Below are 19,086 nucleotides of genomic sequence, written 5' to 3'. Positions count from 1 at the left end.
CAATCTGACCTTTCTGTCCTGGGCCTCCTCCATTGTCGAGTGAGGCACAGCGCAAATTGGAGGAACAACACCTCATATTTCGCTTGGGTAGCTTACACCCCAGCAGTATGAACATTGACTTCTCTAACTTCAAATAGCCCTTGCTTTCCCTCTCTCCATCCCCTCCCCCTTCCCAGTTCTCCTACCAGTCTTACTGTCTCCGACTACATTTTATCTCTGTACAGGAAAGAACTGCAGATGCTGGTTTAAATCGAAAGTAGACACAAAATGCTGGAGCAACTTAGCGGGACAGGCAGCATCTCTGGAGAGAAGGAATGGGTCTGAAGAAGGGTCACGACCCGAAACATCACCCATTCCTTTGTGTCTACCTTTTATCTCTGTACCGCCCACTCCCCTGATATCAGTCTGAAGAAGGGTCTCGACCCAAAACGTTACCCATTCCTTCTCTCCAGAGATGCTGCCTGTCCCACTGAGTTACCCCAGCATTTTGTGTCTACCTTCAAGAGTCTGAAATCTGAGTGAAATCTTCCAAAAGTACTTGGGAGTCACTGCAGCGTCGAAACAATGGACATCAAGTAAACTTCCAATATTTGCCGTCTAGACCCCCTCTTGAGTTACACCCTTTCCACCGCTTAATGCATTTTCCAGAGAGAATTAGACAACATTGACAGTCTTTTACTGATAGCAGGAAAATGATCAAGTTTCAGTTTGTGACAAATGTTTTTCTTGATGAATGAAAAATGCAGTTTATTCGAAAGCACAAGAATTTCACAAAAATACATACCAATATACTATTTTACTGTTGTTAAAACATAATTCTCATTTAAATTAATAATTATAAACTTCATGTTAAATACTGGTTCTTTTGTTCATACTAAATACCTGGGTGAGGGAAGGTTGAATGAGATCCTGTGTACTCAATTCAAGTCACCTGAGGCAAAAGCTTTTATTGTGTTTAATTTACTCTTTATTCTCATCTACCTTTTTGAACATCTTGCATTTTCAGCATGTACAAGAGTGAGCGGACAATGGCTATTTACCTGCGATATTCGAGGAGGAAAACATAATCATCGTAGCATTTGTGCTTCTTTTTCTTGTCAGGGTCCCTGCTACATGCTACAATGATTTCCTCCTTCCATCCTGATTAAAACTCAATATCCACTATGCCAGGAGCTGTAAACAAGCTCCAGCGGTCCAGACCCAAAAGTCAGTTTTGTCCTATTTCCATTCATCTGTTTCTTCTTCTTTTGACAGAATTTTGCAGTTGCAGGTATTAAATAATGCTGTACAGTCATGTAGGAAAAATGCTGTACAGTCATGTGCACTTCTCAATTAGGTGTTAGTGTAAGAGAACATCCTAAATGTATTAAGGGGCAGTACATATGGCACAGCTGGTAGATTCTCTGCCTCACAGCGCCAGAGACCTGGGTTCAATCCTGGCCTTGGGTCGTCTTTTCATTTCACTGCACATTTATGTGTATGTGACAAATAAATTGACTATTGACTGTATGGAGTTTTGCACGTTCTTCCTGTGTCTGCATAGCTTGCCTCCAGATGCTCTAGTTTCCTCCCACATCCCAAAGATGTGAAGGTTGATAAGTTAATTGGCTGCTGTAAAAAAAATTCCCTCGTGTGAAGATGAGTGGTAGACTCTGGGCAGATTGGATGAGATCGGTGCAGAATTAGTGTAAATAGGTGGTTCATGGAAGGCAAGGACTTGGGAGGGCCGAAGGGCCTGTTTCCATTTTGTTTCTCTCTATAATCTATTCCCAGGAGGTGGGGGTTACTGCAAGAACAGCAGTGCTTCCTTTCGCAGGTTGCCGACAGACCTATCTAGGTTTTGGTTGTATTGTTGTGCACCACCATAGTCTTGAACATGTGGCTTAGCCAGACGATACAGGTAGTGCTTCTATAATGTGATAGTTGTGTTCCTAAGAAATCTCATATTATAGAAAGTTCTGTTGTAAAGACAGTTAGATCTTTGGAGAAAAGTGGGGTAGGGCCTCAAGAATTCAGGACTTACAACAACAAAGTTATTTATTTCAAAGGATTTTCAAAAATAAGCTACAGGTTTTAAAAAGCTACAGGTTTATTTTTGTCACAAGCTTGAACAAATCCCCCCAAAATACTGACAGCTATACATTACATTGATTAATGGAAAATCATTGCACAAATATCCATAGTAGTAATTTTTGCCAATTCCATTGGTCACCTATGGTGAAACAGACAGACTATGTTCTTGAAAAAGATAGACACAAAATGCTGGAGTAACTGAATGGGATAGGCAAGATCTCTGGAGAGAAGGAATGGGTGACATTTTGGGTCGAGACCCTTCTTCAGACCCGAAATGCTAGGAAGAGGGGATGTTCAACGAGATCTGGGTGTCCTAGTGCATCAGTCACTGAAAGGAAGCATGCAGGTACAGCAGGCAGTGAAGAAAGCCAATGGAATGTTGGCCTTCATAACAAGAGGAGTTGAGTATAGGAGCAAAGAGGTCCTTCTACAGTTGTACCGGGCCCTGGTGAGATCGCACCTGGAGTACTGTGTGCAGTTTTGGTCTCCAAATTTGAGGAAGGATATTCTTGCTATTGAGGGCGTGCAGCGTAGGTTCACTAGGTTAATTCCCGGAATGGCGGGACTGTCGTATGTTGAAAGGCTGGAGCAATTAGGCTTGTATACACTGGAATTTAGAAGGATGAGGGGGGATCTTATTGAAACATATAAGATAATTAGGGGATTGGACACATTAGAGGCAGGAAACATGTTCCCAATGTTGGGGGAGTCCAGAACAAGGGGCCACAGTTTAAGAATAAGGGGTAGGCCATTTAGAACGGAGATGAGGAAGAACTTTTTCAGTCAGAGTGGTGAAGGTGTGGAATTCTCTGCCTCAGAAGGCAGGAGGCCAGTTCGTTGGATGCTTTCAAGAGAGAGCTGGATAGAGCTCTTAAGGATAGCGGAGTGAGGGGGTATGGGGAGAAGGCAGGAACAGGGTACTGATTGAGAGTGATCAGCCATGATCGCATTGAATGGCGGTGCTGGCTCGAAGGGCTGAATGGCCTACTCCTGCACCTATTGTCTATTGTCATTCCTTCTCTCCAGAGATGCTGCCTGTCCCGCTGAGTTACTCCAGCATTTTGTGTCTATCTTTGGTTTAAACCAGCATCTGCAGTTCCTTCCCACACATGTTCTTAAGAGGCACTGGTGTCCGATTATTCTAGTGAAGGTTGGGGAGGGGAAGGGTTCGATGGAAAGTTTATTTTCCCTAGACTGTCTTTTGATCAAGACTGCTTTTATCCGCAATTAATTTCTAAAATAACTTTTAAGTAGTTCTCTACAGAAATTGTGTTATAACAAATTTAGCCCGTCTAATACACAGTGTTCCCTCATTCATCAATTGCATTACATCAAAATGGCGTCATGAAAATACGTTGTAACAGAACTATCTGTACATGCATATGGCAGCCCAAACATGTAGCATTTGCAGAGCGTAGGAAGGGATGTCAAAGCTACTGACTAGAAGATGCAAAGGGCATTTAGTCTTGAAATTTTTCATTCTTCTTTCCCGACAACATTGTCCTGAATTATTAAGTTGGCGACGTACGTAACATTTGTACTAAATTTGAGATAATTTCTGAAAGATAGTTCCACAGAGGAAAATAAAAAAACAATTGAATGCCCCTGTCACCTAAAGATAGGGATGCAAAGTGATAAATAGTTACAGCTATGGTCTTGCACTTACAACTCTAAGACAACAGTATATGGCATGTCCATGGTGTGTCAGGAGGATGAAAACACACACATATCATCAATATACCATGTTCACCGGGGAAGCCACTGTAACTGATTGTCCTGCAGGCAATAGCTCCAATCCGTGGTTTTCCATGGTCTAATCAACAATGTATGAACAGGGTTGCTTCCATTTTAAATTGCCTCCAAGGTAACATATCGGACTGTAGAAGTGCAGTTATAGTCATGGTCTACGTAAAACGTTAACTGAAGCAATACTCGGTTCATAAGCAAGTATCTGTGCTCACCTGAAGAATCTGGATAGATAAGTAACAAGATTCTTCTCCCTCAGCCCCAATTAATTAGACCTTCAAGCTTATGTTCTTTGGGATGGGATCATGAGAGGTAAACTAAAAGATTGTTTAGAGCACTGGCAAACTGCACGGATTTATCTTGTTTTCGGAGTATTCACACACATTTGACGCAGTAACATCACCACCTTGCCAAACTGCACTCAAACTCTTCGAACATTCTCTATCAAACACAAATCTGACGTATTGAGTAGTGTCAAAGAGGATATCAAGGTCAACTTATAACAAGTCAACAATTAAACAGATATATCCTGGTCATTCTCTCTCTAACACAAAAAACAAAGTTGGCATGGTCAAACACAATCCCCAATTAATTCAGCATGGTCTGGAAACCACGTGTTTTTTCTGGCTTACTAGTGTGCAATTTAGTATACTTATCTAAGCCTTTAGTGGAAACCAAAATTTTATTCATTTCTACAAATATGGCAATTAATTTTTTTTATATCACTGCACAAAATTGCAGAATAAATGGCTTTTGATGAGAGTAACTACACGGCATTATTACAACATGTTAGTGGTCTGAAGTATCACTGGAGTTCTCAGTCGAGGGATGCACATTTCTCGTGGCACGTGACCTCCATGACACTGTCTGGTCACCAGCTGCCTCGTGAGATGTATAAAGGAAGAAAATTCGATTCACCTCGCTGATGGAAACATCTTGCAGGCCAGGGATTGCTCCTTCAACATACGGTTTGCTCTGTTGGCTTTTTGCATAACTGTCTGAGAAGAAAAATATCTTTCTAATAAAAGGCAGAAACTGATGAGCCACATTACAATATTAATAACTATTACACAAAATGTAACCTTTTCCCATATGTGTGCACTGAAATGACAACAGATTTGAGCACCAAATATGTAATATTCAGATCTAGAGAGATGAGAGAAGCTGGGATATTTCCTTTAGATCAGAGAAAATTTGAGGGATTTTTCAAAGAGGCTTTCAAATTACAATTGATGGATGGAGAGAAATTGTTTTCACGAGGATGAAGGTTGACAACCTGACAATACATATCTAAGTAACAAAACACCATTCTGACAAGGTGCACAGAAATATATTTGCAAAGCATATTGATAACATTTGAAATGGACTAGCTGAAAGGGTGATGGAAGCCATTTTATTGGTAGGTCTCAAAAGGGGTTTAAAAGAGAGAAGTACGGAGAAGAACATCAAAAAGAGCACAATGATCTCTTTTTATTTTATTATTTTTTAAAGGCGGCACAGCCGTAGAGCTGTAGAGAATATCCTGATCCTGAGTGATACAGAGTTTGTACGTTTCTCCCTGTAACCGTGTGGGTTTTCTCTGGGTGCACTAGTTTCCTCCCGCATTCCAAAAAGTGCAAGTTTTTAGGTTTATTCACAAAATGCTGGAGTAACTCAGCAGGTCAGGCAGCATCTCGGGAGAGAAGGAATGGGTGACGTTTCGGGTCGAGACCCTTCTTCAGACTGAAGAAGTCTGAAGAAGGGTCTCGACCCGAAACGTCACCCATTCCTTCTCTCCCGAGATGCTGCCTGACCTGCTGAGTTACTCCAGCATTTTGTGAATAAATCGATTTGTACCAGCATCTGCAGTTATTTTCTTATACTACAAGTTTTTAGGTTAATTGGCTTCTGTAAATTGTCCCTAGTGCATAGGATTGAACTAGAACGTGGGTGATCGCTAATCGCTAGGGACCCGTTGGGCTGAAGGGCCTGTTTCTACACTGTATCTCCAAACTACACAAATATAGTCATCACTGAACAGGCTTGCACGTTTAGGCAATTCCAAAATGGCTAGAAAACTTTGGTGAACTGTTTCACTGAACTACTCCTGAAGATTAAGTATCGGTGACTGACTGAAGGAAGTTTGGAATACTTTCCCCCCTTACCTAAACCTATGTCCTCTAGTTCTCGATTCCCCACCTCTGGGCAAAAGACTCTGTGCGTTCACCTGATCTATTCCCCCTATGATTTTGTACTCTTCATGAAATCTCCATTAATGCAACCAACAGCTAAAACCCAGATCAGTACCTTCCATTCCAGGAACAACTTGGATGTTTTGACCAGAAAATTAACTATGCATTCCATACAATCTTTGTTATAAAAAAAACGCAACTGTTTAATTTAGATTTTAGACTTTGGAGATATAAAGTGGAAACAGGCCCTTCGGTCCACCGAGTCCGTGCTGACCAGCTATCCTAACACGATCCTACACACTAGGTACAATTTACAGTCATCAATTAACCCACAAACCTGTATGTCTTTGCTGTGGGAGGAAACCTGAGCACCCGGAAAAAAGCCACTGTGCCGTCCATGTGCTTAAACACACATTAAATTATTCGCAATAGAAGAAACCAGCTAACCAACTTATCTGGTGGTAATGTTATTACTGACCATTTCAATTGCCACTCTACCACTTTGTTGGGTCTGACATTCAAACTCACCAGTGACAGTATCTACAGAGTCCAGCGGCGCTGTGCTCATCATATTAACTCCACAGAGTAAAATGTAAGCAATTACAATGACGACAAGAAGATAGATGGGCAAGGCAACAGCCCAATACCTGTGAAAAATATTCAAATATTAAACAATAAATCCAATCCATCAAAAGATGCATATTGTTTTTAAATAAAGTGCCGGTGCTGAGATGCTGCATTTTAACATAATTTTTTTTATTTGACCTCTTGCACATCTCTGGCTTGTTCAAATTTCTACATCCACATCAGACTAGATTAGCAGGGGAAAAGCACTTCAGCAATGTAGCGAAAGGCAAGTATTTTCTTTGCTTTATCTTTGGTTCTTGAAAAAGTTCTCACTCAGCAAGAAATAATCCATATTGATTCAAAATTACTCATGGCCTCAAGGGCAGGACCTTCATACGGAATGCTCGGGCCTTGGGGAGTGTACTGGAGCAGAGGGATCTAGGAATACAAGTACATAGTTCTCTGACAATGGTATTGCAGGTAGTTAGGGTAGTGAAGAAGGTTTTAGGCACGCTGGCCTTCACCAGTCAGGGAAATTAGTATAGATGTTGGGACAATATGCTACAGTTAGAGTTGTACAAGACATTGGTGAGGCATCATCAACTCAGGGAAGATGCCATTAAGCTGGAAAGGATGCGGAGAATATTTACGAGGTTGTGGCCAGGACTTGGCCTGAACTATAGGGAGAGATTGGGCAGGCGAGAACTTTATTCCTTGGAGAGCGGGAGGCTGAGGGATGATCTCATAGAGGTGTATGAAATCATGAGGTGAATAGATAGGGTGAATTCAAAAGTCAGAGTAAAGGAGTTTAAAGTGAGAGGGAAAAGATTTAATTGGAAACTGAGAGGTAATTTTTCCCATACAGAGCATGTTGGGAATCAGGAACAAGCTGCCAGAGGAAGTAGTTGAGGCAGGTACATTAACAGCATTTAAAAGATATTTGGACAGGGTGTATGACTAGGAAAGATTTAGATGGATAAGGGACAAATGCAGACAAATGGGACTAGCTTAAGTGATCTGTATCCAGGCCATATGTCTCTATGATTCTATAACCTCAGTATGCAAATTCTCATTAAAACTAATACCAATCTGACATTGATACTCAATTAATAACCAATAGTATATTATAAATATTAATATAAAATCCATCCATCTGAAGAAGGGTCTCGACCCGAAACGTCACCCATTCCTTCTCTCCAGAGAAGCTGCCTGTCCCGCTGAGTTACTCCAGCATTTTGTGTATATTATAAATTGTATGTAATGCATACATTATATTGAGCCCAGATTATTGACATAATTTATGTTAACACTTACTTCTGTGGCCAATAGGTGAGACCCACTGAGTGCAACCACGATTCAGGAACATAGGCCCAGACTAGATACAGAACTGTGAAGTGAGAATAATAAATCACTGCAAAAATGCATTGGCACAACAACAATCTGTTTCCATAACCTTTCCTTATCTAATGTCTTAAGCAAATTTAATTCTGCCTTTTTAAATAATTTTGAGTATTCGTATTGAATTATTGCTAAAATGGTCCAATTATCATTTTCAATGTTTTATTTATTAATAATAATAATAATAATAATAATGAATTTTATTTATATAGCGCTTTTCATATACTCAAAGACGCTTTACAGAGATTTAGAGAACATAGGGAAATGAATAAATAGATAAATAAGTAAACGAACAGAGAAAGGAGACAGAAGGTGAGGTGACCTTCAGTGGTTGAAGGCAGTACTGAACAGGTGAGACTTCAGCGATGTTTTGAATGTGGTGAGTGTGGAGGAGTCTCTAACGGTTTGGGGTAGTGAGTTCCATAGGGTGGGAGCAGCGATGGAGAAAGCCCTGTCCCCCCAGGATCTGAGTTTGGTCCGGATGTGGGGGGATAGGAGATTGGCAGCAGCAGAGCGGAGGGTGCAGGTGGGAGTGTGCCTGTGGAGGAGGTCGGTCAGGTAGGATGAGGCCAGTTTATGGAGGGCTTTGGAGGTTATGAGGAGGATTTTGTACTGGATTCTCTGGGGGATGGGGAGCCAGTGGAGTTTGTAAAGGACGGGGGTGATATGGTCACGGATCGGGGTGTGGGTCAGTAGACGGGCAGCGGAGTTTTGAATGTATTGAAGTTTACTGATGATTTTTGAGGGTGCGCCATAGAGGAGGCTGTTGCAGTAGTCCAGACGGGAGGTGATGAAGGCGTGGATGAGGGTTTCTGCAGCTGTGGAGGAGAGGGATGGACAGAGACGGGCAATGTTTTTGAGGTGGAAGAAGGCTGTCTTTGTGATGTGTTTGATGTGTTTGTCGAAGGAGAGGGTTTGATCAAAGATGATTCCAAGGTTCCGGATGTAAGGGGAGGTGGATACTGGGAGACCATCAATGTTGAGGATGAAGTTTTGGGTGGATTTGGTGAGCGTTTTTGGACCAATGATGATGATTTCAGATTTGTTGCAATTGAGTTTGAGGAAATTTGATTGAAGCCTGATTGAAATTTGATTAATGCATATCATTTTCCCCAACTGCATCAGTAAATCTCAAACTTAGAAAAAAAATTAAACCATCCAGATTTAGTTCAGCACCAGGAGGTTATCCACTAATTGTATTTTCGATCCAAGCTGCTGTGATTTCAGAAATGTCAACAATGGGCAGCAAGGTGGGGCAGCGGTAGAGTTGCTGCCTTACAGCGAATGCAGCACTGGAGACCCGGGTTCGATCCTGACGACGGGTGCTGTCTGTACGGAGTTTGTACGTTCTTCCCGTGACTAGCATGGGTTTTCTCCGGCATCTCCGGTTTCCTCCCAAACTCCAAAGACGTACAGGTTTGTAGGTTAATTGGCTTGGTAAATGTAAATATTGTCCCTAGTGTGTGCAGGATAATGTTAATAGACAATAGACAATAGCCATTCGGCCCTTCGAGCCAGCACCGTCATTTAATGTGAACATGGCTGTTCATTCACAATCAGTACCCCGTTGCTGCCTTCTCCCCATACCCCCTGACTCCGCTATCCTTAAGAGCTCTATCTAGCTCTCTCTTGAAAGCATCCAGGGAATTGGCCTCCACTGCCTTCTGAGGCAGAGAATTCCACAGATTTACAACTCTCTGACTGAAAAAGTTTTTCCTCATCTCCGTTCTAAATGGCCTACCCCTTATTTTTAAACTGTGGCCCCTGGTTCTGGACTCCCCCAACATTGGGAACATGTTTCCTGCCTGTAATGTGTCCAATCCCTTCATAATCTTATATGTTTCAATAAGATCCCCTCTCATCCTTCTAAATTCCAACGTATACAAGCATAGTCGCTCCAGTCTTTCAACATATGACACTCCCGCCATTCCGGGAATTAACCTAGTGAACCTACGCTGCACTCCCTCAATAGCAAGAATATCCTTCCTCAAATTTGGAGACCAAAACTGCACACAGTACTCCAGGTGCGGTCTCACTAGGGCCCTGTACAACTGCAGAAGGACCTCTTTGCTCCTACACTCAACTCCTCGTGTCATAAAGGCCAACATGCCATTAGCTTTCTTCACTGCCTGCTGTACCTACATGCTAACTTTAAGTGACTGATGAACAAGGACAGCCAGATCTCTTTGTACTTCCCCTTTTCCTAACTTGACACCATTCAGATAATAATCTGCCTTCCTATTCTTTCCAGCAAAGTGGATAACCTCACATTTATCCACATTAAACTGCATCTGCCATGCATCTGTCCACTCACACAACCTGTCCAAGTCACCCTGCATCCACATAGCATCCTCCTCACAGTTCACACTGCCACCCAGCTTTGTGTCATCCGCAAATCTGCTAATGTTACTTTTAATCCCTTCATCTAAGTCCTTAATGTACATTGTAAATAGCTGCGGTCCCAGCACCGAGCCTTGCGGTACCCCACTAGTCACTGCCTGCCATTCTGAAAGGGACCCGTTAATCCCTACTCTTTGTTTCCTGTCTGCCAACCAATTTTCTATCCATGTCAGCACCCTACCCCCAATACCATGTGCTCTAATCTTGCCCACTAATCTCCTGTGTGGGACCTTATCAAAGGCTTTCTGAAAGTCCAGGTACACAACATCCACTGGCTCTCCCTTGTTCATTTTCCTAGTTACATCTTCAAAAAATTCATATGCGGGGATCTCTGGACAGCAAGGCTGAAGGGCCTGTTTCCGCACTGTGTCTCTAAAAAAAACTAAAACTAAAACATTACGATTATTTGGCAGATTAATCTCAGTTGGGAAGGCAAAATCACGGGCTAAAATAATGTCTATTGCTTTCTTTCTATTTCCTCTGAGTACATTAATTGATGTATCAATAGATGCGGTTTAGAGGCAGAAACCAATTAGCCCAACGTGTCCATGCCATCTGAAAAAAGTCCACTTTCCAACTTAAGCCAAGGTTAAGGCACCAGGTACTCATCCAGACGCTTATTAAATGTGAAGATGATTTTTACCTCAACTATTCATTCAAGCAACAAGTTGAAAATCCCATTATTCTGTTGTAAAATCCCATTCCTCAAATATTTCTCTATTAAGCCTACTACATTCGATCAAGTGATCAAGTCCCTCGTGATTGATCATTCTATGGTAGGAAATATTTCTTCCAAAGGACGGGAAATCAAAAATGTTTTTACATCTTTCTTCATTCTATGATATATTCATATATTCTTTAAAAATGAAACTGTGCAGGGCAAGTTTTTTTTTACAAAGGCTGGTGAGTCCCTGAACGACACTGCTGGGAGTGGTGTGAATACACGTATAATACATGGAAACATAGAAAATAGGTGCAGGAGGAGGCCATTCAGCCCTTCGAGCCAGCACGCCATTCATTGTGATCATGGCTGATCGTCCCCAATCAATACCCCGTGCCTGCCTTCCCATATCCCTTGATTCCACTAGCCCCTAGATCTCTATCTAACTCTCTCTTAAATCCATTCAGTGATTTGGCTTCCACTGCCCTCTGTGGCAGAGAATTCCACAAATTTACAACTCTCTGGGTGAAAACGTTTTTTCTCACCTCAGTTTTAAAAGGCGTCCCCTTTATTCTAAGACTGTGGCCCCTGGTTCTAGACTCGCCCAACATTGGGAACATTTTTCCTGCATCTAGCTTGTCCAGTCCTTTTATAATTTTATGTGTTTCTATAAGATCCCCTCTCATCCTTCTAAACTCCAGTGAATACAAACCTAGTCTTTTCAATCTTTCCTCATATGTCAGTCCCGCCATCCCAGGGATCAATCTCGTGAACCTACGCTGCACTGCCTCAATTACAAGGATGTCCTTCCTCAAATTAGGTGGCATTTAAGAGACTTTTGAGTAGGCACATCTGTTCTGTATTGTTTCATGGTCTAATTTACCCTAACTAGGTCACTTAGTGACCTCTGAAGAAGGGTCTCGATCCGAAACGTCACCCATTCCTTCTATCCAGAGATGCTGCCTGTCCCACTGAGTTATTCCAACATTTTACGTCTATCTTCGTTGCTGCACCACATCTGTTTTTCAACTAATCTCTGCTGGCATTTGCTCTAGCAGGTTTGGATTATCATGTCAAATAGTCTGATCAAATAAAATATACCTCTCAGTCCGTGAGTGTTCATTAAGATAAACTTTTACAATACTGACCGAAAGAAGGACAGACGGGGGTGGACGGATGGACTAAAGGTTGTGTTAAAGTGGAACATGATAACTATGATTTTGCAAAACACTATACATAGAGCTTCAAAGAAATTCATTTATTTTTAATAAATTGTGCTGCCTTACTTACTGAATGCAAACTTTGAAGCGAGAAACAGAACAAATCCGTAAATTGCCCTCTCAGGTAGCGGCGAAGGGGAGGTCACCCCCATTGTTCATGTCTAAGACAGACAAATTAACATATTCTGAGAGTACTGAAATATCCGTTGGACATACTGTTACACCACATGGTTAAACTATTAAATTGTAAATTACAGCTCATTCTGTGCACTGGTTTATTGTACAACTTAGACAAATAAAATGTCAATGTATCATAGACATTTTCAAGAGAGGCAACATTCAACCCACCTATTCTAATCATGCCATGAGGAGATATTTATGTTAATACTGTCCTCAACGCTGACAGACTTGGTGTCAATACAATAATTGATTGACAATTTCATATAGAAACGCAAAACAAGAAATCATATCTTAATCAGATCTTCCGCTTAAATATCTACAAATTCTTTCACTTTCCAATCTAGCCCACCTTAATCCCAGATTTTAATGAATTATTTTAGTAATTTGTATAGATAGTTTTATTTAATATAAAAACCTAGATTCAATTTTAATCCAAAGTTGCTGGAATGAAGATTATGGAATCCATTTCACATATTTTTGATTAAATACATAACTCAGTGAGTTTTAAAAAAATTAAATGTTCCAGCATTTTCTTCACTTTATTTTTGAGATTCAGCGGGGAAACAGGCCCTTCGGCCCACCGAGTCCATGCTGACCAACGATCACCCCTTACACTAGCACTATCCTACACATTAGGAACATTTTTTAAACTAAAGCCAATTAACCTAGAAACCTGTACATCTTTGGAGTGTGGGAGGAAACCAGAGCACCTGGAGAAAACCCACGCTGTCACAGGGAGAATGTACAAACTCCGTATAGACAGCAGCCGTTGAGTTGCTGCCTTACAGGATCGAACACAAATCTCTGGCGCTGTAAGGCAGCAACTCAACGGCTGCGCCACCATGCCACCCCCTTCTAGAAGATAAGTAATGTCTGTAGAAACACCATCGGCTTTCCAAAGGAATTGTAGGGAATGGAGAGAGCTTGATGTCAATATAATAATAATATATTCCTTTATTCGTCCCACACCGGGAAATTTACATATATAATGATTGGCAATTTCAAATAAATGAATTTCTTGGAGGTCATCGTGACAAATCCAACAAAAACTGATGCTCCCTGATTATGAAATTAAATATTATATTAGTGTTCCAATTCACACTCGGCTGGGTCATAGGTTTTTACAGGAGTAACAGCCAAGTATTAATACGTTTCCGAAAATCACATCTACCCCAAAGTTACTCAGAAACATAAAATGCAAAAAATACTCCCCATGTTAGGCAGTATCTTCGAGGTACCCGAAACACTGAGTTTCTCACTCCACAGATGCTGCTTGACTTGCTGTGTATTTCCAACAACATTTTTGTTTCAGATTTGCAGCATCTGCAGTAGTTTTAAAATTTTCATCTACATCCGCCTTATTCACTCTTGTCTAAATTTTAAACAAGTTTGATACTTGCTGTAAAAATCAAAGTGCTGGAGTAAATCATAGAAACTGCAGTAATGGTTTACCTGCCATACTTTGTCTCACCTCTGCTCTCTTCCAGCTTTCACCCTCTCCCCCCCAACCCCACTACAATCATACAGAAGGGTCCCGACCCAAAACGTCATCTATTCATGTTCTCCAGAGGCGCTGCTTGACTCGCTGAGTTACTCCAGCATTTTGTGTGCTTTTGCTGGAGTGCTCCAGGAACTCAATGGGTCAGGCAGCATCAGTGGGGGGAATGCACAGACCCTTCTTCAGACTCCAGCATCTGCAGTTGCTTGTGTCTGACCATTCCCTCCACAAATGCTGCCTGACCCACTGAGTTCCTCTTGCACTCTATGTTTTTGTTTAAGATTCTAAGCACCTGTACTTTCTTGTGTTTCTGGGAAATTTCCTGTTCCTGACTGCATTTAAAGAGTTTGTAAATCAATTGATGAGTGCACGCTGCAGCCCTGCTCCTATACCCTGCACATTGCACCCTGTACTCAATCTGCCCTGTACCCAGCTGCAGCCCTGCTCCTATACCCTGCACATTGCACCCTGTACTCAATCTGCCCTGTACCCAGCTGCAGCCCTGCTCCTATACCCTGCACATTGCACCCTGTACTCAATTTGCCCTGTACTCAGCTCAACCTGCCCTGTACCCAGCTGAATGTGCCCTGCACCTTATACCCAGTACAATGTGCCCCACACCCTGTACTCTGTACCCAGAACGATGCACCCCTAATCGACTACAATGTCCTCTCTACCGTGTGCCCTGCACCCAGTAGGTTGTACCTCATGCCCCTGCACCGTAGAATGTGACCTGCACCATTCAATGTGCCCTGTACCCTGAAATGCACCCTGTACTCTGTACCCAGTACAATGCACTCATCACCCACAAAGTTCCCTCTACCAAATACAATGTACCCTGTACACACTACAATGTGCCCTGCACACCTTATACCCAGTACAATGTGCCCTGTACACTACAATGTGCCCTGCACATCTTATACCCAGTACAATGTGCCCTGTACACACTACAATGTGCCCTGCACACCTTATACCCAGTACAATGTGCCCTGTACACAGTGCAATGTGCCCTGCACACCTTATACCCAGTACAATGTGCCCTGTACACAGTGCAATGTGCCCTGTACACAGTGCAATGTGCCCTGTACACAGTGCAATGTGCCCTGTACACAGTGCAATGTGCCCTGTACACAGTGCAATGTGCCCTGTACACAGTGCAATGTGCCCTGTACACAGTGCAATGTGCCCTGTACACAGTGCAATGTGCCTTGTACACAGTGCAATGTGCCCTGTACACAGTGCAATGTGCCCTGTACACAGTGCAATGTGCCCTGTACACAGTGCAATGTGCCCTGTACACAGTGCAATGTGCCCTGTACACAGTGCAATGTGCCTTGTACACAGTGCAATGTGCCCTGTACACAGTGCAATGTGCCCTGTACACAGTACAATGTGCCCTAGACCTTATACCCAGTACAGTGTGCCCTGCACCCTGTGCCTGCCCCCTGTACTGTGTACCCTACCCCCTGTATACCCCATACCCTGCATCTCCCTGCCATCTCTCCCCACATTGCTCCAGCTCCTCCTGCCTCCCATCCCTCAACCGTCCCCGGGCCGCAAGAGGAGGCGGGACCAGACTCGGGCCACTCCTCAGACTTTGCCCTACCAACGCGCAGTCCAGCCAAGTACGGGATGGCCGTGGAGCAGACGTGGGAGGCAAGGAGCTGCCGGCTGTAATGGCGGCGGCGGCGGCCTCGGCTCGTTTCCTCGGCCGCTGCGCAGTGCGCGTGCGCCAGGCCGGGCCCCGACCCCGGGAACGCCGGCTGCAAACTGAGCAAAACCTGCGGGAATTGCAGCTCCCATATTCCGAAAGAGCACAAATGCAGTGTCCTGCTTGTTGATGCAATTGAATAAATGCAAATAGTGCAGTTTGCATAATTATTAAGGCTGTTGCATGGAATACATGTCTGTAATATCATACATGGTTGAGATTGGATAAATATAAGATGCATTGGTGAGTTAAATAAAATGCATCCAAGAGTTATATATTAATAGTAGTGCACAGATTGTGCGTGCACAAGCAATTTTTTTTGCAGACCAAGTCAATGGATATTTGTAAGGCGGAGACCGACAGATTCTTGATTTGTACGGGTGTCAGGGGTTATAGGGAGAAGGCAGGAGAATAGGGTTGAGAGGGAAAGTTAGATCAGCCATGATTGAATGGTGGAGTAGACCTGTGTACGTAGGAACTGCAGATGCTGGTTTACACCAAAGATAGACACAAAAATGCCGGAGTAACTCAGCAGGACAGGCATCATCTCCAGAGAGAAGGAATGGACCCATTCCTTCTCTCCAGAAATGCTGCCTGTCCTGCTGAGTTACTCCAACTTTTTATGTCTATCTTTGGTGGAGTCGATTTGATGGGCCGAATGGACTGATTCTCCTCCTATAACATATGAACATGAGAATTGGTGCATTGGCCAAATATACATATATGTATACAAAATACAGTCAAAACGGTACATGATAGCACAACAACTTTAGGGGCACCTTACTCACCATTCGCCTGCAGTGTGGAGTATCAAGTTTTGTTCAAATTGTTGCGCTATTGTGTAACATTTTGGCTGTATTTTAGACACATACCCCATAAAATAAACATCGCCATTTTGAGCTAATACTTCTGTGTTCAATGTTGTCATTAAACGCGTGCATCGTTGAACGATGATTCATGAGGTAAATTCTCAAATTTTCTTCAAGTTAAAGTTGGACCACCCAATAATATTAAAATTGTGTGTCTTTTTTTTCATCAACCGCTGTCGCAAAAGGAACCCAACGGGTCAAATCTCATCTTGTATATATATATATATATATATATATATATATATATACACACACACACATATATATGTATGTTTTTGAAATACAGCGAAAACGGTACACGGTAGCGAAACAATTCTTACTCACCATTTGCCTGAGGTGTGCAGTATCAAGTTTTGTTCAAATTGTTGCACTATCGTGTACCGTTTTGGCTGCTTTTTGCAACCAATTGTTCAAGTGCTTTTGATTGCAACATGCACATTAATTTAGTTCCACAAAGAAAATGATAAGTTACTAAAAAACGTTTAGTAACAACAGGAACCCAACAGATCCACGGGTCATCTAACATATATAACATATAACAACTACAGCATGGAAACAGGCCTGTCCGGCCCTACCAGTCCACGCCGACCATTCTCCCTGACCTAGTCTCATCTACCTGCACTCAGACCATAACCCTCCAATCCCCTCCTATCCATATACCTATCCAATTTACTCTTAAATAATAAAATCGAGCCAGCCTCCACCACTTCCACCGGAAGCCCATTCCATACAGCCACAACCCTCTGAGTAAAGAAGTTCCCCCTCATGTTACCCCTAAACCTTTGTCCCTCAATTCTGAAGCTATGTCCCCTTGTTGGAATCTTCCCCACTCTCAAAGGGAAAAGCCTACCCACGTCAACTCTGTCCGTCCCTCTCAAAATTTTAAAAACCTCTATCAAGTCCCCCCTCAACCTTCTACGCTCCAAAGAATAAAGACCCAACCTATTCAACCTCTCTCTGTAGCCTAAGTGCTGAAACCCAGGCAACATTCTAGTAAATCTCCTCTGTACCCTCTCCATTTTGTCGACATCCTTCCTATAATTTGGCGACCAGAACTGCACACCATACTCCAGATTCGGCCTCACCAATGCCCTGTACAATTTCAACATTACATCCCAACTTCTATACTCGATGCTCTGATTTATAAAGGCAAGCATACCAAACGCCTTCTTCACCACCCTATCCACATGAGATTCCACCTTCAGGGAACAATGCACAGTTATTCCCAGATCCCTCTGTTCCACTGCATTCCTCAATTCCCTACCATTTACCCTGTACGTCCTATTTTGATTTGTCCTACCAAAATGCAGCACCTCACACTTATCAGCATTAAACTCCATCTGCCATCTTTCAGCCCACCCTTCCAAAAGGCCCAAGTCGCTCTGTAGACTTTGAAAATCTACCTCACTATCAACTACTCCACCTATCTTAGTATCATCTGCATATTTACTAATCCAATTTGCCACACCATCATCCAGATCATTAATGTAAATGACAAACAACAGTGGACCCAACACAGATCCTTGGGGCACTCCACTAGACACTGGCCTCCAACCTGACATACAATTGTCAACCGTTACCCTCTGGTATCTCCCATTCAGCCATTGTTGAATCCATCTTGCAACCTCACTATTAATACCCAACGATTTAACCTTCTTAATCAACCTTCCATGTGGAACCTTGTCAAATGCCTTACTGAAGTCCATATAGACAACATCCACAGCCTTGCCCTTATCAATTTCCCTGGTAACCTCTTCAAAAAATTCAAGAAGATTAGTCAAACATGACCTTCCAGGCACAAATCCATGTTGACTGTTTCTAATCAGGCCTTGATTATCCAAATAATTATATATATTGTCCCTAAGTATCTTTTCCATTAATTTTCCCACCACAGACGTCAAACTAATAGGTCTATAATTGCTAGGTTTACTTTTAGAACCTTTTTTAAACAAAGGCACAACATGCGCAATGCGCCAATCTTCCGGCACCATCCCTGTTTCTAATGACGTTTGAAATATTTCCGTCATCTAGCACTACCTAAAACTAGTGTGAACGGTTGATCATTGATGGCATGGACTCGGTGGGCCGAAAGGCCTGTTTCCATGTTGTATCTCTAAACTAAACTTCCGATTGCCTGTCACCTTAATTAATCAACCCGCTTCCACTCTGACCTTGCTGTCTGGTACTTCGCGCACGGTTACAATGAGGCCCAATACAAGCCTGAGGGAACAACAGCTCATATTCCATATGGGCACAGTGCAGCCCTCAGGGCTCAATATCATGTTCTCTAGCTGTAGACAATTCACTCCCTCTCGCTCTTTCATACTGACACACGTCTGACCGTTTCTGTATTATATTTAGGGAAAATTATATGGAAATTGGGATGAAAATCCATAGAAAAAATTAATTGGGATATGACGGAACAGATTTCCTGATTAATTTCTGGGGCCACACCAAAATTTGGGTGGTGATGAGAGCAGATGCAATAGTTGTGTTTCAGAGGCTTTGACATTGATATGGAGGAACATTGCACATAGATATGCAGTGAAAGGAGGGTATGGATCATGCGCAGGCAGAAAATATTAATTTAAT

At 42.5% G+C, this 19,086-nt stretch overlaps 1 protein-coding gene across 1 annotated transcript; it reads right to left on the bottom strand.

Moving 5' to 3' along the window:
• Positions 1–827: 827 nt before the first annotated feature.
• On the bottom strand, positions 828–15,656 carry pigp (phosphatidylinositol glycan anchor biosynthesis, class P). Its single transcript, XM_078409678.1, has 5 exons — positions 15,521–15,656; positions 12,307–12,397; positions 7,872–7,944; positions 6,519–6,637; positions 828–4,817 (listed from the first exon to the last, which is right to left on the bottom strand). The coding sequence occupies exons 2-5, from the start codon at positions 12,386–12,388 to the stop codon at positions 4,609–4,611; spliced, it is 483 nt and encodes a 160-aa protein (XP_078265804.1). The 5' UTR covers positions 12,389–12,397; positions 15,521–15,656; the 3' UTR covers positions 828–4,608.
• Positions 15,657–19,086: the final 3,430 nt, after the last annotated feature.

The sequence above is a fragment of the Rhinoraja longicauda genome, chromosome 12 (genome assembly GCF_053455715.1).
Source record: "Rhinoraja longicauda isolate Sanriku21f chromosome 12, sRhiLon1.1, whole genome shotgun sequence".
Taxonomy (NCBI): Eukaryota; Metazoa; Chordata; class Chondrichthyes; order Rajiformes; family Arhynchobatidae; genus Rhinoraja; species Rhinoraja longicauda.
Note: the sequence above shows the minus strand (reverse complement) of the source record. Positions and strands in the feature narration are given on the sequence as shown.

Bases quoted from the DNA above. Each gene is read 5' to 3' on its own strand.
- pigp (XM_078409678.1), bottom strand. From the start codon at position 12,388: ATGGGGGTGACCTCCCCTTCGCCGCTACCTGAGAGGGCAATTTACGGA. The intron at 7,945-12,306 runs GTAAGTAAGGCA...CTCACTTCACAG, and splicing joins CGCTTCAAAGTTTGCATTCA to TTCTGTATCTAGTCTGGGCC. The intron at 4,818-6,518 runs GTGAGTTTGAAT...TTTTCTTCTCAG, and splicing joins CTCTGTAGATACTGTCACTG to ACAGTTATGCAAAAAGCCAA.